General features: G+C 38.5%; 1 protein-coding gene across 2 annotated transcripts in view; it reads right to left on the bottom strand.

Annotated features, from left to right (window-relative positions):
• The window catches only part of NBAS (NBAS subunit of NRZ tethering complex), a 345,856-nt gene that overhangs the window by 284,779 nt on the left and 34,422 nt on the right, over positions 1 to 26,655 (bottom strand). The window contains exons 10-11 of one of the 2 annotated variants that reach the window (XM_082357497.1): positions 9,580 to 9,718; positions 3,186 to 3,254 (exon numbers count right to left, since the gene is read on the bottom strand). In XM_082357497.1, coding sequence (XP_082213623.1) covers positions 3,186 to 3,254; positions 9,580 to 9,718 — 208 coding nt within the window. The remainder of the gene's footprint in view (positions 1 to 3,185; positions 3,255 to 9,579; positions 9,719 to 26,655) is intronic. The other variant, XM_082357496.1, reaches the window with a different exon arrangement.

Raw genomic sequence — 26,655 nt, 5'->3', positions numbered from 1 at the left:
GGGGTATACTAAACCACAATTAAAAAGGACCCACAGACTACTAATTATTGGCTCTATGATTATGGATACAAAGAAATTAACAGATCAGAAGAGCAGCCACCACTATCATTTATCATGCGCCTGCAAGGTAGCAATCACCGCCTTAGCTATTATATATATTCCCTCTAATACTATCCAATCAGTGTTGCTACTTTATAGTCTGACAAGTGAACAGAACAAAATGAACTAAATATTAACCATGTGGTTACTATATAGGAAAGCAGTTCCTCTTTAAAAATTAGCAGTAGTTGGGCTTCCCTGGTGGCACAGTGGTTGAGAGTCTGCCTGCCAATGCAGGGGACACACGGGTTCGAGCCCTGGTCTGGGAGGATCCCACGTGCCGCGGAGCGACTGGGCCCGTGAGCCACAATTGCTGAGCCTGCGCGTCTGGAGCCTGCGCTCCGCAACAAGAGAGGCCGCGATAATGAGAGGCCCGCGCACCGCAATGAAGAGTGGCCCCCGCTTGCCACAGCTAGAGAAAGCCCTCGCACAGAAACGAAGACCCAACACAGCCATAAATAAATTAATTAATTAATTAAAAAAAAAAAATTAGCAGTAGTTAAGAGATAACACATTTTAAAAGAGAAATAGAATTGCTGCCAAACTTGAGTAGTAAAAAAGATCATTCTTTCTGAGATAATAGGTAATTTTTAACTTGGGCTACTTTTAAGTACAACATATCTTGGCTTCTGCTTCTTCAGTTGTCCAACTAAGGGTTTAGACAAAAGCCAACAAGAGGTAGTGAAAAAAAGCACTAGATCAAGAGCCAACTCAAGACCAAACCCATCTCTGACACTATCTAGGTAGGTGAGTTTGGGAAAACCATTTCTCTTGAGGCTTTAATTTCTTCATCAATAAAATAGGCATCATAATGCCATTAATGCAAGCTTCCTCCGAGATCATGCGAAAGGACTTATAAGCTATAAAGTATTCACAATAATAAGGAATTATTAGATAATCTCTATGAGACCTGTCAGGTCTAAAATGATGGTGCTAAAAATCTATGCCCCATAATTATTTCTGGGCTAGGAACCACTGAGTTCACACAGGATACTCATATAACATTCAGATATTTACTGAAAGGCCCTGATTTTAGAGTACTACTTTCATAAAGTCTTTTTAAAAAGTCCAAACAGTTAAGGATTCCAGTACAAGGTGTCAAAAAGAAAGATCAAAACGTAAGGAAATTAGTTGCTACTTTCTCCCTCCTTCTGTTCAATCATAGAGGATACCGATAAAAACAAGAAAGAGCTGAGTTCCACACAAAAGAATAACCAATAGCAGGAGGCAAGGTAACATGAATCTGGAGTTCCCAGGAGGTAAGAAAGAGTAAAAAGAAGATGGACATTTTATACTAATTGAAGAGAGTTACATTTGCCTATTAATATACCAAATCAACTAATAAATACAGCATTTAATATGTAAAGGATATGGTACAAAGGAAAGTCATGCACCAATATATCAATCCCCAAATAATTCTTGTTCTAAACATAATACAACTATGTTGGTCCCAATAAAATAACTACGGAACACAAACAATAAGAGACCATGGATCCTACCCCACAGCAGAGTGGAGCGTTCTGCAGTGCTCTGCGACACTTCCGGGACTTTGCACATGCTGCTCCCGGGCTGGAAACAACCAGCCTTCCCCTATCCGCCTGAGGAACTCTTACTCACTTCCAAATCAAGTATCACCTCCAGAGTTCAATGGTCCCTCCCAGCACCTCAACGGCGCTTCATATTATATTACAGGACAGGTTATGAAACACGTCATACTGTCCTGTTCTACAGCTGCTTCTACATCTGACTCCCGCGCTACACTGAGGGTTCCTTGAGGAAGCGCACTGCATTTTATTCATCTATTTATTCTCAGCTCTAACACCACGGCTGGCTCAAAGTGCGTGCTTGCTGACTGACTAAAAGAATAAATAAATGCTGAAACTCCACATAATTACTTAATTATCATCAAAAGAATTAAAAAATGAACCCTTTAAAGTTTGTTAAAGATAGAGTTATTATTTAGATGGAATTAAAGAGAATGGGAAAGGATCCAGGGAGGAAAACAAAGTAAAGCTCTCATGCACTATTATGGTAACAGAAAGAGCAACAGAGGCAACACAGTAAATTAGAAAGAACAAAGTACATGGCAGAGGCCAAGGCATTTAGTCTTGCTTATGGTTCTTCACCTGCAAAATGAAGACAAACTGCTTGAAATGACTAAAGAGAATACTAACTGGAAAACCGTAAACATACAAGGGATTAAAACTGAAAGTGACTTTCCAGACATAAAGAGTAGTGTTATTGCTCAATTCTACAGACAGAATACCAAACCAACCCAGAAGACGTGAATTAGTTGAAGTCAAGGGCACAGAAATAACTAGAACTCAAAATTTTAAATATATTAAATACAAATGCAGCAAGAGAATACGTGTTCTATTTCTTACAGTTTCCATATTTCTTACAATTTCCCTTAGTTAAGAAATTGAAGAAACGAAAATTAATTTGTTTGATTCCCCCCAAAACAGGAAGGAGTATGATCTGAAGCCCCATGTATGTCAAGACTCTTGTGAGAGCCATGTAGAGGGAATGAGTATACCCATCTCCCTCAGAGAGAGTGCCAAAGCATATCGGTATATTCAGGATGAAACTGCCAAGCACCTTTGCCATGGATCCATGTTTCTCCTATTGAAGAACAGAACAGTTAAGCCCAGGATCAATGTGGCTCATCCTCTTGAAACATGTATAATCTCAGATTTAGGAAGGAATCTTTTTTTATTTTAAAACCAACAAACATAAGGGATATGTTATGGACAAGGATACAAAAATTCACAAGATAAAATAAGAAACTTCAAAGATATATAATGATTCCAGGAGACTTCTTTGGGCTATATCCCCAGATCCAAGAGGACTAGATTCATTAATTTTTTTTTTTTAATTTTCTTTACTGAGATAAGAATGATATACATAGTAAAATGCACAAATCTTCAGTGAACAGCTCCATGAATTCTTATTAATGCATACACCCCTGTAATGTACAATTAAGAGCAAATTCAGATGGAAATCTATAATATTCAAGATTCATTCAACTCTGTCCTTAATGGGACCCTGGCGAAAATGTTTTGTAAGGTTAAGCCCATTTGTATTACCTGTTCTTGCCCCTGGCGACTGTAAAACTTGCCACTTAACATCCTTAATAATCCCAGGGTCTTTGGTACCTACAAAATAGACACACATCACAAAAAAAAAGATCAATGGAAGGCTTCCTCATTGTTTAAAGGCCTTTCATCATGAAATGAAAACTACAGCATATCTAGTATTTTAAGAAATGGTTAAGAAAATCATGAATAAGTATCAGAAATCTTGGTGAGATTTTGTTTTTGTTTGGGAAAAAAAATCCAACAAGTGACAAATCTTACAAAATGTACCCATAATCAAATGTATTTTTAAATACATATGTAACAAGTCTAGTACAATCTATGCAAATTAGAATCTAATGAGTGGCTCTTCTCAAATGAGGCTGGCCCAGGTTACCATTTTATCCTAGCATCACTATGGAAAAGGTCAATACTCCCAACAGAAATTTCATTCATGAAGAAATTGATCCCATACTTGAAAAATACCAGAAAAAATATCACTTAGAAACAAGTATTTGAAATAATAAAACAAGACTATTTTTGTCTCTAGATTTAAGAAATATACTTAAAGCAAGAGGGAGAGATGTGTATAATTTTTTAGAAATGGAAAATAAGCGTTGTTGAAGTTGTAGAGAATTTGGAACACTGGTACATTGCTGGCAGGAACATAAAATGGTACAGCCACTGTGGAAAACAGTCTGGTGGTTGTTCAAAAGTTAAACGGAATTACCATATGACCCAGAAATTCCATCCTAAGTATATACCCAAAAGAACTGAAAACAGGTGTTCAAACAAATACCTGTACACACAAATGTTCATAGCAACATTATTCATAATAGCTAAAAAATAGAAACAACTCAAATGTCCACTAACTAAAGAATGGATAAACAAAAGGCAGTATATCCATACAATGGAATATTATTCAGTCATAAAAAGGAATGAAGTACTGACGCACACTAAAATTTGGATGAACCTCAAAAATATGTTGCTAAATGAGAGAAGCCAGATACAAAAGTCTCATATTGTATGATTCCATTTATAAGAAATTTTCAAAACAGGTAAATCCATAGAAACAGAAAGCAGACCAGTGATTGCCAGGAGCTGAGGTGAGGGAACAAAAGGGAGTGACTGTTTAATGGGTTTGGTGTTTCCCTTTGGGGTGATGAAAATGTCTTGGACCTAGATAGTGGTGACAGTTGCACAACACTGTGAATGTACTAAATGCCACTGAACTGTACACTTTAAAATATTTAATGGTCCATTTTATGTTATATGAACTTTACCTTAATTTAAAAGAAAAAGGCAAAGGCGGGGGGGGGGGGGGGTGCGGTATTCTTAAGCTGAGGTTAAAAACGTTCCTACCAGAACTGCTGAGCAGCTGAAGATGTTACTGACGGCCTAGCTCCACATTTCCTCCAAAAACAAGAAAATACAAGAAGAGAAAAATAAATCTGCATGAAAACCGCACCCTCACTTAACTTGAAGATCAAGTTAACCCAAACTTCAAAATCATTGTAAGTAGAAAGAGAAAAACCACCAAACTCCAGTGTGTCATCTCCACTGCTCTTGCCATCCCCACGCTCCCACCCACCCCTACCCAGGCCGACACACGGCTGGTGGTGAGCAAAAGCAGACTGAAAAAACACTGCAGGGTCCAGGAGGACAGATGCGACAAGCTAGCAAAGGGGACTAAGGTCAATCTAAAACCACTGCCAAAAATTATAGTCTAAGAAAACTTTCCAGAAATGAAAAAAGACCTGAATCTATATATTGAAAGAGCGAACAGGTACCTGGGAAAATGAACCCAGAAAAATCAACTGCAAGAAATATTCCAGGAAGGATACTAGATTTCAAAGATAAAGGAAATCCTCAAGGCCTCCAAACAAAATGGCCAAGTAACATACAAAGAGAAGATAATTTGACTTGCATCAACTTTTCAAATTCCACATCCAAAGCAAAGCAACAATAGTGTAGTGTTTTTTTAAAGTTCAGTGAAAGAACAGGTAAACCAAAGATTTTATATCCAGTTAAGTTTTCCTTCAAATGTCCAGGCTATGAAAAACAATTCTGACACACAAGAACTTAAGGAACTCTTCACCTATTAGCCCTTCTCAAAACATCTGTTAGAGGATAATTTCATCCAACCAAGAGGTGACTGGGAAAACTTCAAACAAAGGGACAGTGAACATTTTAAAATACATAAATGAACACCTATGACTAAAGAAACATGAGGATGAGGGTTGAAACTATCGTATAAATACTGTGTGTTTTGACAAAATAGAAATAATGCAACTAGAAAAGGGAGGAAAAAGAAGGAAAGGGGAAAATAAAACCAACTAACTGATTGTTGTATAGGCAATTAGTAGGAATTAAAGAATACCAATAAACTGATAAACTGGTAAAATACTGGAGGGCACTGATAACATCAGTAAGACAGTTTCAGTGAAATCATGGAGATAAAGCCCCATTCAAGTGAATTCAAGAGAGAAAAGAAAAGTTGGAAATGGATCAAGTATAGATGACTTTTGAACACGCTGAAGGAAAGGGACAAATGGGCTGGTAGCAGGATTTAGTAGGTTCTAAGTCCCCTAAAACTAAAGAGTTTTTACAATGGGAAAAATAAATGCATGTTGTTTGCTGATAAACCTAATGGGCAGCAAGATTCAAGATTTGGATAAACATCCTTCAGTTAGCACGTGTGAGATCCAGAGGACAAACGGGGGAGCTGGCCTTGGCTGGTGCAAGTGCAGTTCACCTGAAATAACAAGAGGAAAGGTTCGGAAATCAGGCGCATATGTAGGCAGGTGGTAGGATCTTATGAAAATATTCTGATTACTGCTGTTTTCTCAGGGAAACAGGATTTCAAAAACCCTGTGTTCTTTCCAGAACAACATTCTATACTGAAAAGGAAGCAGCATCAATAACAAAAAATAGTCAGTTTTGTTCATTTTTTATACATTTTTTCCAAAATTTCCACCTTAATAAAAATACAAATATTTTTATACAAATATATTTTTTATTTACATATTTGTATTTTATTTACAAATACAAATATGTAAATATTATCTAAAAATAGATAATAATTAACACTGTAGAACATTTTATTGTTTATCAACAGCCTTCACATATATTACCTCATTTGATCCTGGCAAGAGCCTTAAGACACCAGTGGTAGGTGCTGAGCTAGAATTCCAATCCCAACCTTCTGACTCCTGAGCCGGGCTCCTTCCTTCCCCCCCAGTGACTGAACTCTCCCCTGGTATCTGCTATAGCTTCTTGCCCTTATTTGTGGGCACAGCTGTACCTCCAGTACAGTAAACCCCTTGAGGGCTGCTACCTGTATGTTCTGATACCTGCATCGGTGATTTCATGTTGAACAAATGAATAAATAAAACCATCTCCTATAGATGACACGGACATTAATTTGGAAACTCTGCTCAAGGTATATGTGGAATTTTGCATAGCCTCTTGTACAACCCAGCAGCCTTGTGAGAGATGAGACTATATGTCAGCAGCATTTTTCGGTCGATAGCCACCCAAAAACAGTAGCAGCCTTAAACAAACAATAAGAGGTTCGATGCAAACAATATCTGCCACCTGACAAGAGGAACTAATCTTAGAGTTTCAAATTACTTTGAGGTAGGGGAAGGTTACACAGAATGATTGTGCGTTTAGCTGCAAGACACATTAAAAAGGCACTAACATAATTAAAGTACACTTGCAGCATTTCAAGAAGTTTATCATACGGCGGAGCACTCAATTTGCAATTCAGTATTGCCCCCCACTTATTTTGTCACTGCACAAGCAATCTTCTTTTAAGAGACTCCAATACTGAAGCTTCAGGCCAGAGAGGGAAGGACCATACATAGCAGAGCAGATTCCAATACTTCAGTAAGGAGCAAAGTGAAGGCACGGAGAATTTAAAGAAGCCACGGTGAAAAAAGGTTTCATAGTACGTGACAGTCCTCCGTGCCTTCCCCTGTCCCAGACTCTGTCACAAATATACTTGATTACACAATATTGAAATGGCCCTTCACAGTTTGCCTACTTTCTCTCACCTTATATTCTCCATACTTACCAATTCTTTCTTTTTTTCCCTCAACCTTTAATTTTGACAAATTTCCTAGCTACTGAAAAGTTGAAATGATTACACAATGAAATACCAGTGTACCTTTTACCTGAGTTCACCAATTATTAACATTTAGCCACATTTGCTTTATCTGTATGTGTATGTATACTTTTTAAAAAATATTTTTTGACTGAACCATTTAAAAATAAGCTACAGGGACTTCCCTGGCGGTCCAGCGGTTAGTACTCGGCGCTTTCACTGCTGAGGGCGCGGGTTCAATCACTGGTTGGGGAACTAAGATCCCGCAAGCCACGTGGCGCAGCCAAAAATAAAATTAAAAAATAAAAAAAATAAGCTGCAGACATCACACTCAGACAGAGCTAAGCTGTAGACATCACACTCAGACACAGTCAAGAGATAAAATTGTTCAAACTGTTTTCAGGATCTGCCATGATACATCTCACATATAAAACGACAAGCTGGGTGTGAAATCGGAGAGAGGAACATGACTAAATTATAACAAATATGAAATAACATGTCCAACTGCTAACTCACTCTTTTTTAAAAAATAAATTATGGGATAATCATCACAGCATAAATTTGACAATGCCAATGAGATGTATGTAATTTCACATGGGGAGTGAGGAAAGTGCTAAACAGGAGCTACAAAATCTGGTTCCACCCCTGTTGCCCTGTTTTTAGTTGTTAAGATCTCCCAGGGCCTTAGGCTCCTCATTTGTGAAATGTGGCTAATAACACTCAAACTGGACTCCTTACTGGATCCTGCAGGGAGAATAAATGGGTGCTAGAGTGAGTAGAGGGACCATGAATGGAGGAAAAAGCACACGACACAGTACTGTATAAACCGATGTACGAATATAAACTGTTTTAAGGTCTGGTGCCATATTGAACCAATAAGTTGACCTAATTTTAAAAAAAAAAAACCTACTACTTTGTTGGGTTAAATTCACAATCACATATTTCAGTATATGCTAAAAACTAAAGAAAATAATTAACAGAAGCTTACTATGATTGCTAAAGATTTCTTTTCAAAAGTACTTCTTCACTAGTTCTTCCTCAACATCAAAACGTTTAACCATTGTTTTACAGGATTATTTTGAAATCAATATATTTTTGAGGCAGAAATAATGGAACAAATACATTCATAGGAATAACTAGCATAGCACATTCACTTACACCATGTTTCACCTTAATTTCTTGGTTTCTTCCCTCATTAGAAAAATATTGTATCTGAGTGCCCACCAAATATCAGGCTAAGCACAGGGTATGTAATTATGATCATACAGTTTATACAAAAAAAAACCAAGATGGCCAATATGGTAGAAACAATTAATATTCACTACTATCTAGTTTTTCTTGCCTTTCTGGACACACAGGCCCCTTGAAGGTAGGAGGGGCCACGTGATGAGTTTCAGTGAATGAACCGTGAGCAGAAGTGATGTCAGCTCTGGTGTAAGACGGTTAAAAAGTCCCACCTTGTAGTCCTCTCCTCCCCCTCCTAAGGCCATGAACTGAGACGGTGGGCCCTCAGGAGGTCACCAGCCTCCACATCTCCTTCAGTCATCACTTGGAACAAGCTGTTCGCGGTAGTCATGATATCAATAGCGGGCTTTGCCACAAATAAGGAACACACTGTCATGGGGTAACCCACAGAAATGTCAGGATTGTTCATTTGTTTGTTTATGTGGCTGTTTTTATTATCACAACAGAGCCTAGCCTATACTGACTATTACAGCATAAAGGAGTGACTGATAGAAAACAGAAATTCAATTAAAGAATGAATAAATGAATGGTTGGACGAACAGTACTGATCAATATGGAACAAAATGCAAGTACGAAGGCAGTTAAGAACTTGACCGGGGGAACTCATGCCAGCGTTTGTACCCTCCTTCTGCCACTTGCTAGTGGGGTGGCCCAGCTAAATTTCACTTTCCTCATCAACAGACTGGGGCTACTAACAATACCCACCTCAAAGGGTTACTGAGAATTAAATGAGCTACTACACGCAACAGCACTCAGAACAGCTGCCAGCACATCAAAAGGGACTTAATAAATGTTAATGTCTACATAAGCAAACACAAGTAACTGGATTACTGCTAGGTTGTTTTTCTGATATCTGCAAATACTGTTACTAAAAATGAGACCCAAGTTAAATAAAACATGCTTTAGATAAATTTGATATTTGAAAGAAGTCCTAAAATTTCACTTGCATTAGGTTACTTCCTTCATTTAAGGCAAATTGTTTCCTTCTCTGTATCTTACAAAGGGCTTATCTAAGACCTATTAGCAAAGTGAAATACCACAACTAAGACTTACTGCAGTGACCCTGTCTCCACCATGAGTGACCGGCTTATAATAAGGTGATCCTGAAAGAACTCTCCAGGCAGAGAGTCCACAGCCAGCAGCTGTTGGTATGCCCACTTCAGCAGTTTCACATCCACCGACCAGTAAAAGTCTAAAAAAGAGAAAGATAAAAAGAATTGATAATTTACAAATAGGAACAAGACAACATCAAAACAAAGAGGGCAGAAACCTTCACAGGGAACACTGAAATAAAATTAGTATATACTAATCCTAGAAGGTAAATATTTTAGAGGAAACAACCAATAGAAAACCAGATGGGTTTTCAACCAGAATTTCACCTTCATTTACACATTCAAACATCTGAAACTCAGATGAGAACTTAGAAATGAGAAAAAAAATGTTTTCAGGTTGGCCACTGACTATCTAAGGAACTATATCAACACCAATAAACTTTAACAAACAGGTACGCCACCTCACATAGACACATATGTACTAGTTACAGCAGTGCGTCGGAAGCAATGAGGACACGATCACAGAAGCCAGAAGGAAATGACAGCTGGGACTGCTGTGGATGGGACACTAATAACTATACTGAAATAAGACTGTACATCATGACTGGTGCACTTTTCTGTTTGTTATACTTCATTGCAATTAGAGGCCAGTTACCAACAGCACAAGCAGGCTAACAAGTACTAAAAGTTAAAAGACTGTGTGGCCACTACACAAACTGAGCTGATTAATAATGGAAACCAACAGTCATGATTTTTAAAGTTAAGTCATGTTTAGTAAACCTGGCAGGGAACGTATAAGACATCATAATCACCTATAGAAAAAAGAAAAATGTTTGAAAGTAAAACTTCTGATATATTAAAGGAAAACACTTGTCCCCAATAACAATAAGGCAACGGAGGAACAGAAGAGAGAAGCCACATCCTTCTTAATGTCTCAATTTTTTAAAAAGGCCCTCCCTACAGGCAGGAAACTCTCTGCTGCTTAAGAAAAAGACCAGGTTTCTCTGCTCATGTCCACACAACGCTCCCCCCTACACAATCCACCACCATCCCAAATGACAGAAAACAACATCAGGCTCCCTTTACATCAAAACATACCTGATACCTATCATCACCAGGCCCCCACTGTGTCAAAAAAAAAGGATGCACTTCCTCACACAACAAATTAGTGCTTATCTTTTTCTAGACCATGCTCATAGATAAATCAAAACTTAAAAAATTTTAGTTTCTGCATAGAAATCAAAAGGGGGAAGGAAGTGACACTTCCTAAGACTCCTCAGAGTTGGCATATCAAAAGACTGACTTGGTTTTATGGTTATGTTAACCAATGATAACGCTTAAATTTTCTATAATTCTAAGTACCTCATGAGGTAACACCATGAGTTACTCAATATAGCCCGCTGAGACCATCAGCAGAAGGGTATGCTCAAGGGCAGTCAGACAGAGCTCTACATGTTAGTACAGAAAGCAACACCTGTCCTCTGTTAATTCTGCTTACCTTGTGGGGCAAGCAGAATAATGGCTCCCAAAGATGCCCATGTCTTAATCTCTAGAACCTGTGAACATGTTGCATCACGTGGATTTAAGGTTGCTAAGCAAATGACCTTAAAACAGGGAGATTAGCCTGGATTTTCCAGGTGGCCCAAATAACCACAAAAGTCCTTAAAAGCAGAAGAGGGAAGCAGGAGAGTCAGTGTCACAGTGACGTGATGTGAGAAAAAGATTCGCCCAGTCACAGCTGGTTTTGAGGATAGAAGGGGCCAAGGAAGCTGGGCTGCTCTAGAAGCTGGCAAAGGTAAGAAGGCAGATTGTCCCCCTGAGCCTCCAGCAAGGACACAGCCCTGCTGACACCCTGATCTTAGTGCAGTGAGACCCATTTCGGACTTATCACCTCCAGAAATGTAACATAAATTTATTTTAAGCCCCTAAATTTGTGGTAATCTGTTAGAGCAACCACAGAAAACTAACACACACCTGCTTTATTTCCCAGCCCTGGAATTCAGACAACCTGTCTCTAATTCCACCAACTGCCCTCTTCTCATTTGACCACCTTCCTAACTTTCTTTTTTTCTTCACTCTTAATGAGATATAACTGACATACAGCACTGTATAAGCTTAAGGGATACAGCATAATGATCTCTTTTTCTGTCAGTCTGTTTCTGAAGCACAAGTGACCTACAACAGCATGTTAGTTCCTATTCTGAACTAAGCTAACAACAATTAAAAAAACAACAATAATAATTTTTTAAAATCTCATCTCTACATATACTCTCAGATGTAAAACTTTCAAAACTGCATAAAACCCTTCTAGGTTTAGCCACAGAGCTTAGCCCAACTCAAGGTCTCAAAATTCATAAAGTAATGTAAATGTGCTTTATTCACAAACACAACTTGAGCCTTCACTCAAAGCCTCTTTCCTACTGCTTTTATATATAGTCTAACAAGTTTCCATCACAGCAAACCATAAGCAACAAACTTTGAGAAGATGCTTGAAGCAACCCGCTGGGCTATTTCCACCCTCGGCCAGTCCTCAGCGCTAACACGTAATTAACCCTGTTCACCAGGGCAAAAGAGATTTTGGTCCAAAGTCAAGGTAGGAGTACGAGTATTACTTGCCTATAGCAACCATTCTGCTCAAATGATCTTTACAGCAAAACAATTTCAAAAAAAAATACGTAGACCTAATGCAGATAAAATCATATCATTCCTCTGGCTCTACCTACCAATTTGATAAAAATACAGTTGAAAAAAGAAAAATACTTCAAACAACACTTCAAAGATACAATCTAAACAATGGGAAATCTAAATGTAAAATAGATAGCTAGTGGGAAGCAGCTGCATAGCACAGGGAGATCAGCTCAGTGCTCTGTGACCACCTAGAGGGGTGGGATAAGGAGGGTGGGAGGGAGATGCAAGAGGGAGAGGATATGGGGATATACCTATGAATATAGCTGATTCACTTTATTATACGGCAGAAACTAACACAACATTGTAAAGCAATTATACTCCAATAAAGATGTTAAAAATAAATAAATAAATAAAAATAAACAATGAGGAATCTAAAAAATCTACACAGTAGAAAACTACAGAATAAATGACCTGGCTTCTTCCGAACACACACACACACACACACACACACTCTCTCTCTCTCTCTCTCTCTCTCTCTCTCTCTGTAAGAGTGAGAGAGGAGGAAAGAATGGAGAGATCAATGAATTAAAAGAGAACACAGTCTGGATATCTGAAGATATGGACAAATTATTGTTAATTATCTTTGTATATGACAATGGTTTCATGTTTATGTTTTTTTAGAGTCCTTATTTTTTAGAAATACACACTGAAATATTCAGAGGAAATACTAGGCTGTCCAGAATTTACTTCATGATACTCTAGGCACAGGAGGGTGGAGGCTTGGCTGAGGCCACAGATGAGATGAGGCTGGCCACGAGTCGACTGCTAAACTGAATGGCAGGCACAAGGGAGTCAGTATATTCTGTGAACATGCTGCAAATTTTCCATAAGGAACTTTTTTTTCAAAAGTCAGTTTGTTAGGAAAAACTCCTCTGAATAAATAGAAACAAAACAGGTAATTTTGAGTGTCTACATTTCTGAATATAGTCACAGTACTTTTTCAAACGGAAAACATGTGATTCTCATAAAACATATCTTTAAAAAGCAGTAGTCTATTGTTATAATAAAAATAAAACACTATTTGAGAATTCAACAAATCTCTAAAGGGCCAGGATAAAGCAGATCCTGATAATGAAATAATTTTTCTCTACTCAGTGTACAACACTGACCATGTATAAATAAATATATATTTTTTTTATAGTAACCATATAATTCTTTTCTCAAGGGGTTGAGCATTACTATTTAGTTTGCACTACTATGTCATGGAGAGGACAGATGTCATATTTAATTTTCAGATTTTAAAATATATGTATAAAACTTTACGTTGCCTGACTGTGGAAGGAGAGCTAACTGAGATTTCAGATTTCTTCTTATCTCCTGGTCTTGATACTAGAAGACACCTCCTCCCTATGAATTCTGATAAACATGGCCATGAATAGATCAAATTGGTTACAACAAGATAAGCTCGATTAAAAATAAAAGAGATTCTATTTTTAGCTTTTTGAGACCCAGCAATCCCACTACTGGGCATACACCCTAAGAAAACCATAATTCAAAGAGACATGTACCACAATGTCCACTGCAGCAGTATTTACAATAGCCAGGACATGGAAGCAACCTAAATGTCCATCAACACATGAATGGTTAAAGAAGATGTGGCATATATATATACAATGGAATATTACTCAGCCATAAAAAGAAACAAAATTGAGTTATTTGTAGTGAGGTGGATAGACCTAGAGTCTGTCATACAGAGTGAAGTCAGAAAGAGAAAAACAAATACCGAATGCTAACACATATATATGGAATCTAAAAAAAAAACCAAAAAAAAACGGGTACTTGATGAACCTAGTGGCAGGGCAGGAATAAAGACGTAGACATAGAGAATGGGCTTGAGGACATGGGGCGGAGAGGGGGAAGCTGGGGCAAAGTGAGAGTAGCATCGACATACATACACTACCAAGTGTAAAATAGATAGCTAGTGGGAAGCAGCCGCATAGCACAGGGAGATCAGCTCAGTGCCTTGTGACCACCTAGAGGGGTGGGATAGGGAGAGTGGGAGGGAGACTCAAGAGGGAGGGGATATGGGGATATATGTATGCATATGGCTGATACACTCGGTTGTACAACAGAAACTAACACAGTATTGTGACGCAATTATCCTCCAATAAAGATCTATTAAAAGATAAATAAAAATAAAAGATTCAATAACGGCTTCCAAACAGCCTTTCCTCCATTCACGCCAGACTGAAGCGTAAGTGGAAGGAAGGCAGAATGATGGAACTAATCGTGTATTGTTCCCACCAGATGGTATGGCAGCTTTGGGACACTGATGCTCCAGCTACGAGACCGTGCATGTGTTCACCCGTGCACACAGGCATGTGTGTGCTTACTTGTGTTTAAAGGGAGGGGGTACTGAGATGTGCTCATCAACATATTCACAAAACGGGTAACCAGCAGCTATTGTGTGCCAGGCAACGTGCAGGGCACTGCGTATACAGAGATGAACAAGGTATGCTCCCTGCATTCAAAAAGCTCACTCTCTAATTAAGGGCACATAAAAAGAAAGAACAGCTGAGAGCCTAGAATTAAGTGGTGCGAAGATAATAGCCATATACGGAGATAACCCAGTCCACATCTACTGAAGGGTTATCTTCAGTTATACGTGCCAAGGGGTATCAATCCCAATTCAAGATGTTAATTTGGTCCATTACTTTATTGATTCACAGGACTCAATGCTGACCAGGGCTCAGCTACAAGTGATTTAGGAAAACAAAAGCAGGTTGGCAGTGATGCCTGGCCTAGTAAATAAACCTTCTTCATCATGATCACAGTGTTAGAACAGGCTTCCTGGGCAACTCTAGCCAAAGTGAAGTGACACCATGTAACTAAACTGAAAACAGTCAACTGAAATGAGAGAAGTCCGAGGCCCAGCACCGTATATGCAATAAATGTCTCCTGAGTGAGTGAGTGAAGTTAAAGCTCCAACTTTCTCCTGAAGTAGCACAGAGAGAAACATGTTACAGACCCCCCTCATCCCCTTGCCCGTCCTCATCCTTGCTAGGTTTCAGCAGTAAGATATGAGAAGATGAGGCAGGGAGAAGAACAGGGTCCTGGTAACAGGGGTGGGGAGTCACAGTGATAAAGAGGGCAGCAGAGAACGCTAAGGCGAGAATCTCGTAAAGGAAAACATCAGGAAGAAAATTTCAAAATGTTCCTGAAGGACATAGAGTTACGCATAAAGAGACATACCATGTTCTTTGATGAACTCTCAATACCTTAAAGATGCCAATTCTTCTTAATCTATAAACTGAAAGAAATTTCAAATAAAATCCCAACAGAATTTCTTATGGAACTGAACAAACTGATGTAATGGAATTAGACAATATAAAATTCACACGGGAGAGTAGAGTTCTAAAAAGAGCCAACTCCATTCACACTGATAACCCTTCCCTTGATGGCTTGTGCTTTGTGAATCCTGACCTGTCAAAAACTTTACTAGTGTAAAGTAAACTACTCTAGTGTCATTAAGATGTTCTCCTTCAAATTTGACCACATTAAAATCTAAAATTCCTCTCCATAAAGTGCAAAGACAAGGCACACACCAGGAAAAGTTATTTATAAGACATAAAGCTAACAGAGTATATGTTTTAGCAGACAGAATCCATAAAAATCTCCCACAACCAGCCCAAAAGAAAAACGGACAAAGAATAAGCAAGTCACAAGAAGAGAAATACAAAAGCCAGAAATGCAGATCAAAGCAACAAAGATTTATGCCAGCCACCCTCTATGCTTAGAGACACAGTAACTCTCATAAAACTATTGGTAAGACTGTAGTAATCATTTTGGAGAATGATATGACAATATGTAAAAAATGCACCCCTTCCCAAAAAATACCCCAAATAGAGTTCTAAGACAACTCTAGAGAAATTCTTGCACAGGTATATTTATCTCTTGGTAAAAGAATACCTCATGTAGCACTATTTATAATGCAGAAAAATTAGAAATATTTTAAATGTTTAAAAGGGATAAATAAATTCAGTAAACTGTTCAGGGAAACATATAGTGTAAAAAGAACAAATATAAAAATACATATTGGAAGATCGCACACTAAAACCATGATAGCAGGCTGCCTCTAGAAAGGGAAAGTGAGACAGAGGAATGGAAGTAGGAAATTTTGTCTGTACTATTGTCTCTCTTTTATTTATATATCTGGGTATAACTATACACATACATACACACACACCTTAAGTAAAAAATATAATCTCAATATTTGTTAATGCTGGGTAGTAGGTACTTAGGTGTTCATTAAATCATTCCCTGTACTATTCTCTCTGTTTCTAACTTAAAAAGAGGAAAATCAAGATACAGTATCCCAAATTATGTACATAAATTTCTTCCAGTTAATGAAGTCCAAGAGAAAAAAATTCAGTAAATTGGCTGTAACGATTAGCATCAACCCACAAGTCTAGTCAAATACTGAAAATGAAATTAGCATATCATTTGCTTTATGACATTTTGAAGCTATTTATATGTTAATAATTACATCTTAAGCATTCTGTGACTTACTACTGAAAGGATCACTAGATTTTTGCAAAAATTAAAACCGCAGACAATACTGCAGAAAATAACAGATCACTAATGTTATTTTCTGTTGCAGTAAGCTCCTCCACCCAGAAATATTTACATGCAGTGGTAAGCAAAGCCTCCTTAAATATACAGTATTTGGCTCTTAAGTACTTACTTCAGGAATCACATTTTGAAGCAAGTGATTATTTTTAAATTATTCTATAAAGACATAAAGCAATATGAAATTTCTATAGTACATATTAAATTCTGAAGACTAAAGCCCTTGATGTGTAGGAGTTTAAACTACTCGTTAACAAAAACACGAGAGTAGGAGAAAGAACTTTCCCAATAATCTTCAACCTGAAAATTTTGTGGACAATAGGAAAATCATGGGTCTAGGAATCAGGTGTATCAGGTTCAAATACCTTTGCAACAGAGTAACTGTAATATTAGTTTCCTTCATCCCATCAAAATTTATAAAAGCAAACCACGTGCTAAGCAATCAGGAATGTGCAAGACAAATGAAGAGCTCGCTTAATAAACCACTTCTAATTCTCAGAATCAATTTGTAGAGTCGTGTTCAGCTCTCCCAGTGCATTAGTACCAACCACGGCGTGAGGCTCGGGGGCACCCTCCTTTCTCAGATGGCTGTGGACACATATTCATACACGAGAACGACAACGAGCACTGTCCACTCCAGGGGAAGGACAAGCCACCCCAGACCACTGCTGCAGGGACCCCTGACTTAGGCACAAAAGCAGCCTTCAGGACCAATTAACTGCGTGGAGGAAGAAGTCAAGGAAGGCTTCACAGGGTAACACCAGAGAAAGGTTTCTCCTTTAAACAACTTCCCAAACAGATGAAGGGATCAGGTAAAGAGCCTGCTCAGCCAAGAGAACACGATGTACAAGAGCACGGAGACGAGTCTGTAAATGGTGTGCTGGGAGGATGGTGAGAAACGCAGTGAGCGCTCCCAGCCTGTGAAAGGCGAGCAGGGGTAGCAGGGCAGAAAGTTCGAAGGGTCCTTAACAATACAGGATGGTTTATCCTGCTCGCTTCCCAAATACATTATCACCTGCTACCTTCTAAACGGTAACAGTTACTTAAATCATGCCTCCATCACTAAACGTTAAGCCATTCGGACACAGAGACTGTGTCTGTATCCTTCAAAGCATTTACCACAGCTGTTTCATTCAGGAAACATCTCTCTGCGTACTATGTGCCCAGAACGGCAGGGGCACGAAGATAAATCCGACCCAGAGCCCCCCGTCGTCCTTGGCTTAACCTCTCCAGGCTTCAGTTCTCCCACCTGAGAAATGAAGGGGCTGAGCCAAATGATGGATGAAACTCTTTTCCAGCTCTGACATTCTAAGAGTCTAAAATTCAAAGCAGGAATGTAGGTATCAGACAAGAAAAATAAACTGTAAGTGATGGAGCCAAAAAAACACAAGGAGTGAATTAAATGAGCAGGAGTAAAGGCAGAGGCCAGAGCGGAGCAAGAGGCAGTGAGAAGAGGGTGGTCAGGCCCAACCGAGGAAAGGAAGGGAGGGACGGAACGTGTGCCCCACGCATCACACCAGACGTGATCCGGATGCCCTGGGAGAGCTAAAGGGGACCCTACAAACTGATTACAAGAAGAGTTATAACTGGCTTATTAAGAAGGGTCTTCAGTCTAGTAATTGTTGAAAAAAATCTGCCATCTAGTGGCTTAAAACTCCTTAAAGCCAAGGAAATGAATTTGAAATAATAGAGCAAGAAACTCTTGTATGTTCCCTGTCCAATGACCAATGGGCTTGTGGCATACAACCAGCAAGGAAAGGGGAAAACAAAGAAAGGAAGAAAGAAGAAAAAAATTACATGCCCCCAAATTAAAAGTACTTAAGACCATGCCTGGCAAAGTAAGGGCTCAAAAACTGTTACCTACTACTTCACAGCTAGAAGCCGTTCTTCTCTTGGGATCATAGAAATGTTCCCAATTTTAATTCATTCTAATTTGATCTTAAATATTCGTTGCTACAAAAATCTTACTAGTTCAATATTTAAAATTCTGTTCATCTTGGATTTCTTGAATGTCTCTGCCCCTGTTGCCATCCCTCAATCCACAGCTGATGACAATGATCATCATCTAAAAACTTAACTCCCTCCCCATCATTAGGATGGATTTAGGCAACTTCACTGCAAAAGCACAATATAATATGTTCAGCATTCCTCTGTCTGATCCGTTCCATGTCTACTTTGAATCCTGATTTCAGAGCAGTCCAGGTTCTGAAACCAAATTCTCACCTTCTATTTCAATACCAATAGTTTAATTTTTGAAGTCTTTCTCAAACTTGTTCTCTCAGGAAAATAAGTCTTGTCTTTGAACCCTACCTCCCCGCACTGAATCCTGCTAACTGTTGCCTGCCAGCTGTCCCCGACAATGAATCTTTCCGTAATGCCTGCTACCAAACTCCCTGCCACAATTTCGCTGTTAAATGCTACCTAGTAGTCTATATTGGATGCCCTTGGTACTTCAGCAGCTTGCTAAAACCACCATCTACTGTCTGTGCCCAATGCAGTGCAGCAAAATGTGGTCCAAAAAGAATGATGACTTGAGGTTACAGAGCTAATAAGTAGCACAGATTTCCTGTCTCCTAATCCAGTACACATTCTATCATATCACAAATATATTTTTTAATTTTCTAATTGTTTATAAAACAAAATTAATAGCATATATGTGGAATCTGAAAAAATTGGTATAGACGATCTTATTTACAAAGCAGAAATAGACACAGACATAGAGAACAAATATATGGATACCAAGGGGGAAGGCGGGGGTGGGATGAATTGGGAGATAGGGATTGACATATATACACTATTGATACTATGTATAAAATAGATAACTAATGAGAACCTACAGTATAGCACAGAGAACTCTACTCAATGCTCTGTGGTGACCTAAATGGGTAGGAAATCCAAAAAAGTGGGGATATTTGTATATGTATAGCTGATTCACTTTGCTGTACAGTAGAAACTAACACATTGTAAAGCAACTATACTCCAATAAAAATTTTTAAAAAACATAATTAAGCATCATTCCTTAATTCCTATAAAATAACCTAAGATAACTCAATAGTCTTCTTTCAGCTCTCTACTCCAAAGAGAGATCCACAACAGCTAGCATCACTCCAAGTATATGAAGAAATTCAGTCTGGCCCAAGTTACTTCTTAAAATTGCATTTCCATAAATTTTGCAGAGGGATTGTGTAGTCGTCCTTAAAATCAGGGGGGAAAAACATATAACCCAAGTACAAAATATCTTGCTTAAGATTAATGAAATTCACTGACATATAAAGTTATCAGATTAAACTACAACCAAAACACTGGTTGGGGGGGGACGGAGAGAAAGTGAGAGGGAGGGAGGGAGATTGGTTGATTTACCAGCTGAAGAGATTAAAAACTTTATTAAGGTCTACAAAGGCCCATTTAAATGTAACTGTAACATAATGAGAACTAGCTCCTCCTATCAAAGAATCTCCAAAGAGAGGACTGACTGATGGGTTAAAACTTGATTTCCAAATAATTTAATTTTTTTCAGTGGTAGGCAAAAAAAAGTCAAACTAATAAAGAAGACTGTCTTCTTAAAAGACAGCCAGGCGGAGGCTGCTGAGGACCAAGATACTTCTGAGTCTCACGTGTCTACCTATCTGTAACATATCCTGGATAAAAGCAGATCACAGGATATGGCCAAGACTCTCCACTTCCCTGCCTCCCCAGAAACAAACGCCTGTGGGAAAAAACAAAGAAAAATCAGTCTGTGAAGCTCAGCAAGTCCCTTAATTCACACCTAAGGACTTTCACATCTGCCAAGACAATGCAGCTCTCTGTGCAGACAACAGCACCTCTTTATTTCTCTTCAAAAACCCAACCTGAACTCAGGGAAAGAAGAATTTTCTCACAGTGGAGGAATGAGAATTCTAAAGGCAACATGAAAAGCTCCTTAATATAAGTTAATATATACTCGATTACTGACATTCATACTTCCCAGCTACAAGGCTGCGCATTCATCTCTCAAATGTCAACAGCCCCTACACTATCAAAGGCTGAACACACTCTCTCACTGCAGTGGAAGATAATTACCAAGGATCAGGACTACAGTACTCATTCCTTTTCTAGAAGCAATCCTTCATGAAATTATTAATCTTATCTAGCTAGGGCTTATGAAAAACTTCCTAATGTAATTTATACCCAACTGCTCCTCCAGCTGTCAACAGAGTGTATCATTTACACATCACTGCCCTGATTCTCACAGAATATATATGACCTTAGGAACCAGAGAGAAAGATGGGCAATTTTATGGCAAGGTAACGGCTATAAAGGCTCACTGATTAGCTTCCAAAAGCATCTCACAGGTCTAGATGGATCTTACACCTTATAAGAGGAGAACAAAATTTACCTATGCCCTTGGGTAAACCTTTAAGTAGGGCACTCTCAACACTATCTCCTCCACAAGACATAATTTAAACATTTGTGGGACCAATGGACATTTCCCTAGACAGGGGTGATGTATGAAGAAGAGATCGTGGCCCCCTATGCATACTCTACTGCACCCCATCCCATTCTATGCCCAAGACTGTTTTCCTTCCATTTTGTGCCAGTGAAGTCATCATCACGCCTCATGAGAGCTCATTCACACGAAAAACATTTTTGATCCCCCCACTAAGTACTAGTTATTTATTTGGAATACCTCCTTTATCCCATGAGTGTAAAGGACTCATATTTAAAATGCTGAGGGACTTCCCTGGTGGCACAGTGGTTACGAATCCGCCTGCCAATGCAGGGGACATGGGTTCGAGCCCTGGTCCGGGAAGATCCCACATGCCGCGCAGCAACTAAGCCCAGGCGCAACAACTACTGAGCTTGCACTCTAGAGCCCGCGAGCCACGACTACTGAGCCCACATGGCACAACTACTGAAGCCTGCACTCCACAACGAGAAGCCACCGCAACGAGAAGCCCGCGCACCGCAACAAAGAGTAGCCCCCGCTCGCCGCAACTAGAGAAAAGCCCGCGTGCAGCAACGAAGACCCAACACAGCCAAAAATAAATTAAATAAATAAATTTAAAAACATAAAGTGCTGAGTGTTGGTTAGGGGAAATCAGAAACCCCCATGAGATGACCAAATCAGGATACGTAAAGCATAGCCCTTTAGCACTTCAACATGCCATTACTTAAAGGTATTACTCAGTCTCGCCTAAAATTAACAGCTTTCTAAAGACATCTCCTCTTGCATCTTCTGAGCCTTCCCAAGAATAGTAGCAATCCCTATCAGTGCATACTTAGGAGAATGCAATTACCCAACTACTCTTTAGCCAGTTCACTCCTACCTAATTGCAATCTACTAATAGGCAAAATGACAGTCTATTATTCCTTGTAAACGTCTCGAGTTCTTTCTGCGGAATCTGTATCTGGCTTAACACAGTTGACTAAAAGGATAAAAATTAATCACTCAAATGCTTAGATTCATCCTTTGTACAACTATGACATACATGATTAATCAATCATGATTCTTCCCCACAGACTGTATGAAACACGGGTATCTTTCTTAACATAAACCTTAGTATCCTTAACATAAAGATGAAACTGTTCAGTTGGTGGAAATGTAAACTGGTGCAACCACTACGGAAAACAACATGGAAGTTCCTCAAAAATCTAAAAATAGAGTTGCCATATGATCCAGCAATCCCACTCCTGGGCATATACCCAGACAAAACTATAATTCAAAAAAAATACATGCACCCTTATGTTCATAGCAGCACTATTTACAATAGCCAAGATATGGAAACAACCTAAATGTCCAGCGGCAGATGAATGGATAAAGGTGTGTATACATATACAATGGAATATTGCTCAGCCATCAAAAAGAATGAAATACTGCCATGTGCAGCAACACGGATGGACCTAGATATCATCATACTAAGTGAAGTAAGTCAGAAAGAGAAAGACAAATAACAAATGGTATCACCTGTATGTGGACTCTAAAATATGATACAAATCAACATATCTATGAAACAAAAACAGACTCACAGATATAGAGAACAGACTTATGGTTGCCAACAGGGAGGGGAAGTAAGGGAGGGAAGGAATGGAAGTTTGGGATTAGCAGAGGCAAACTATTATGTATGGGATGGATAAATAACAAGGTCCTACTGTATATCATACGGAACTATATTCAACATCCTGTGAGAAACCATAATGGAAAAGAATATGAAAAAGAATATATATATGTATGTATATGTATAACTGAATCACTGCTGTACAGAAGAAATTAACACAACATTGTAAACCAACTATATACTTCAATAAAATTTTTTTAAAAAAGCAATGTACACCCAAAAGAGTGAATTTTACTGTATATAAATTAAAAGTAATTTTTTAATTTAAAAAAAGATAAAAGTGTTCAAATGAAAGCCCACTTAAAGGATCTTTTTTTTCTTTCTTACGCATTCCTTTATTTTTTACAGTTTTACTGAGGTGTGATTTACATTCCACAAAACTCACAGGCATGAGAGATCTTTAGGGACAATGGAAATATTCTAAAATTGACTGGAGTAGTGTGTGCACAACTCTATACATTTACTAAAAATCATTGAATTATACACTTAAAATTAGTATCAAAGAGTCATCAAGGATTCTGAGAATGGGTGGCTTCTCAAAAGGGCCCAAGAAAGGAGACATGTTTTCTAGCCTTTGTCTTTGTTGAGACGTAATTCAGGATCTAGAAAAAGTTACCTTCAAACACTATCTTTGTGTAGTTATCAAGGAACTATTGGAGATTCAAAGTTGAATAAGTCAGATATTGCTTGTAGAATTTTACAATAAAATTAGGATCAAAACCTCAAAAAAAAAAAAGTTGTTGAAAGCAGGATACAGTAGTCCCACTTATCCACAGTTTCGCCTCCTGCAATTCCAGTTACCCACAGTCAGCTGCAGTCCAAAAATATTAAATGGAAAATTCCAGAAATAAACAGGTCATAAGTTTTACACTGCACGCCATTCTGAGTAGTGTCATGAAATCCTGCACCTTCCCGTGCCATCCTGCTCCATGCAGCCCAGGAGGTGAACCCTCCCTTTGGCCGGTGCACCCCACACTTTAGGCACTTAACAGCCATCCACGTTATCAGATACGGACTGCCGAGGTACTGCAGTGCTTGTGTCCACGAAAGCCTTATTTTACTTCATAACGGCCCCCCAGCACAAGAACAGTGATGCTGGCAACTCAAATATTCTCTTACTGTGCCTAATTTATCAATTAAACTCTATCACAGGTACGTATGTATAAGAAAAAAACATAGTATATGAAGGGTTCAGTTCACTATCTGTGATTTCAGGCATCCACCGGGGGTCTTGGAACATACGCCCCGTGGATAAGGGGAGACTACTGTACACAGATAAAGTATTGTATTTGAACTTACTCACGTTACGTGGGTGCCCTTATTTACGAATGTATGACTCCCAAAATAGACCGTACACTCCTAGAGGGCAGGCACCACATCTGAATCTCCACCACCAAGCACAGTACCCACCGGTACTGCAAGTTTAAACATCATCCCCTCTAAGAATGCAGAGGTACGAGATTCCTCGTAGCTGGAATCAGGGTACCATGTAAGCCAAAACTAACACAACAAAGAGGACACTGAAAACCGAAAACAGAAGGCAGGGAAGGGTTGGGGTAGGTGTAGGAAGGGGAGCAAAACTGGAAGATGAGATAGCCTGGAGAGGATAAAATGCATTCACCAGGCTGTGAGTTAGAATACGTAAAAAGAAAACAGTCAAAATCAGCAAATCCATAGAGCTTATCCCAAAGCCTCTCAATTAATTTTTGTTTCATATTACCCAATTTACCACCCCAATTTCTCTTCTTCAATAGTGCTCACAGCATCAAGCAAAACAGTGAATTTCATAAAACCTTGAGTTTGTATATTACCAATTTATCCTAACTCCACTCTGGCTGACATATTTCACATTTACAAAATCCTTGTGGATGGTAAATATCACACGATCACATTACTAGAGTAACCAAAAATAAATAAAAATGTGATGAATATTTCAGCTTCCTTCCTCAAAAAAAGACCATATAATGGAAAATATAAACAACCTGGCAATATTTTTGTCATGCACAACAGGGCATTTACACATATTCCTTGCTTTATAACAATTTTCATTCAGAAACTTTAATGAAGTCATCCATCTCCAAGTTGACTGCTATCAGAAATTGTATATGATTGCAGAACCAAGAAGAGGCCCTCCTCCTGTGGTTTCATAATGTACTTAACCTTTCCAAACTTTTTGAGACCATTCCCCCAGAAATACCTTTATGTACTTACATCCTAGGTCAAAAACTGAAAGGCTTAAGAAGTAATAAGGTAATCTGACTTATGACAAGTTATTATCATGTAATAACTATTAAATGTATGATCATTTCAAACCTACGGTCCCAAGTGAACCCCACTTACGCTCCTGAAATACTGCTAGGAAAAAAGAAGTCTAATACTGACCTTTGTAAAAAACCAAGACAACGGAATAGTCATCGTGAAATAAACTAAACAAAGCAAAAAAACAGCAAAAGATTAAGATATAAAATGCACCTCTTCTAAAAAAGACAAGAAAAATAAAACAGAAAAATGTGGCACAGAAGAATACAAAATATAAGAGAAGAAAAAGGGAAGAGAAAAATCAAAAGAAAGAAACATAGTAATTTTTCTTCTCCACTGAAGAAATTAGTCACTTATCCAAGGAGCCCACAGATGGAGAGGTACCAATTGACAAACAGAGCTCTTATACTAGATGTTATTGCTTAAATGTACACTGCATGTATTTGTTGCCTTCAATTATCTGAAATTTTAATTGGAAATATAAGATCTATTAATCAAAATTTAAAAATTAACAAAATACGATATATATGTATACATAGTAATTCTATGTATGAAAATGAATAGGCCCTAGTTGCCTGTGGCCTGAACTAGTGTATTATCACCTATGAGTCACCCAGCCACTAGTATCTCCAAACCAAATCAACATTCCTCAAAGCACAGCTGATATGTTTCCTCATCTCAAAAATCTGAGTTCCTTAAAGAACAGAAAAGCCAATTAACGCTCCCAATTACCTGAACTCAACCTGCCTTTCACACACCCATTCTCCCACCACAACTATCACCTCTCCTCCCCTCCCACACACACCCTACAGTGTCAGCCAAGCTGCAGCACTTGAGATTTTCCACAAATAAACTGTGGCTTCCTGCTTCTTGTCACTGTTCACAATGTCACCTTGTCTGGAACACCCGTCATGTCCAGGTCATATCCATTCTGCAAAGTCAGTCCTAATGCCACCTGCCATACTCCCCTGATCCTTCAAGGAAATAATATCTCCTTTATCTGGATCCCCACATCACTATACGTGCACTCTTTTAAGGCCCTTACTTCTTTCCAGTTTGTAATCCTGTTATATATGTGTATGTATGTGTATATATATATACACACACACATATTTAAATAGAGAAAGAAATATATATATTTGACATTACAAATATATATATATATATATATATATATATATATATATATATTAGATATACAGTTGACCCCTGAACAGCACAGGGGTTAGGGGCACCAATCCCCACCCCTAGCAGTCAAAATTCTGTGTATAACTTTACAATCGGGCCTCCCTATCCACACGTGCATGTAACACTCAACCAACCGTAGATCATGTATTCCGATAGCATGTATTTAGTGAAAAAAATCCATGTATAAGTGGACCTGCGCAGCTCAAACTCATGTCATTCAAGGGTCAACCGCATATGCATATACATATAGGTATATATTATTTCTCATTCAAGAATAT

This window comes from Balaenoptera borealis (assembly GCF_965194805.1).
Source record: "Balaenoptera borealis genome assembly, chromosome: 15".
Lineage (NCBI taxonomy): Eukaryota > Metazoa > Chordata > Mammalia > Artiodactyla > Balaenopteridae > Balaenoptera > Balaenoptera borealis.
This window is presented reverse-complemented; position numbering and strand designations above follow the sequence as displayed.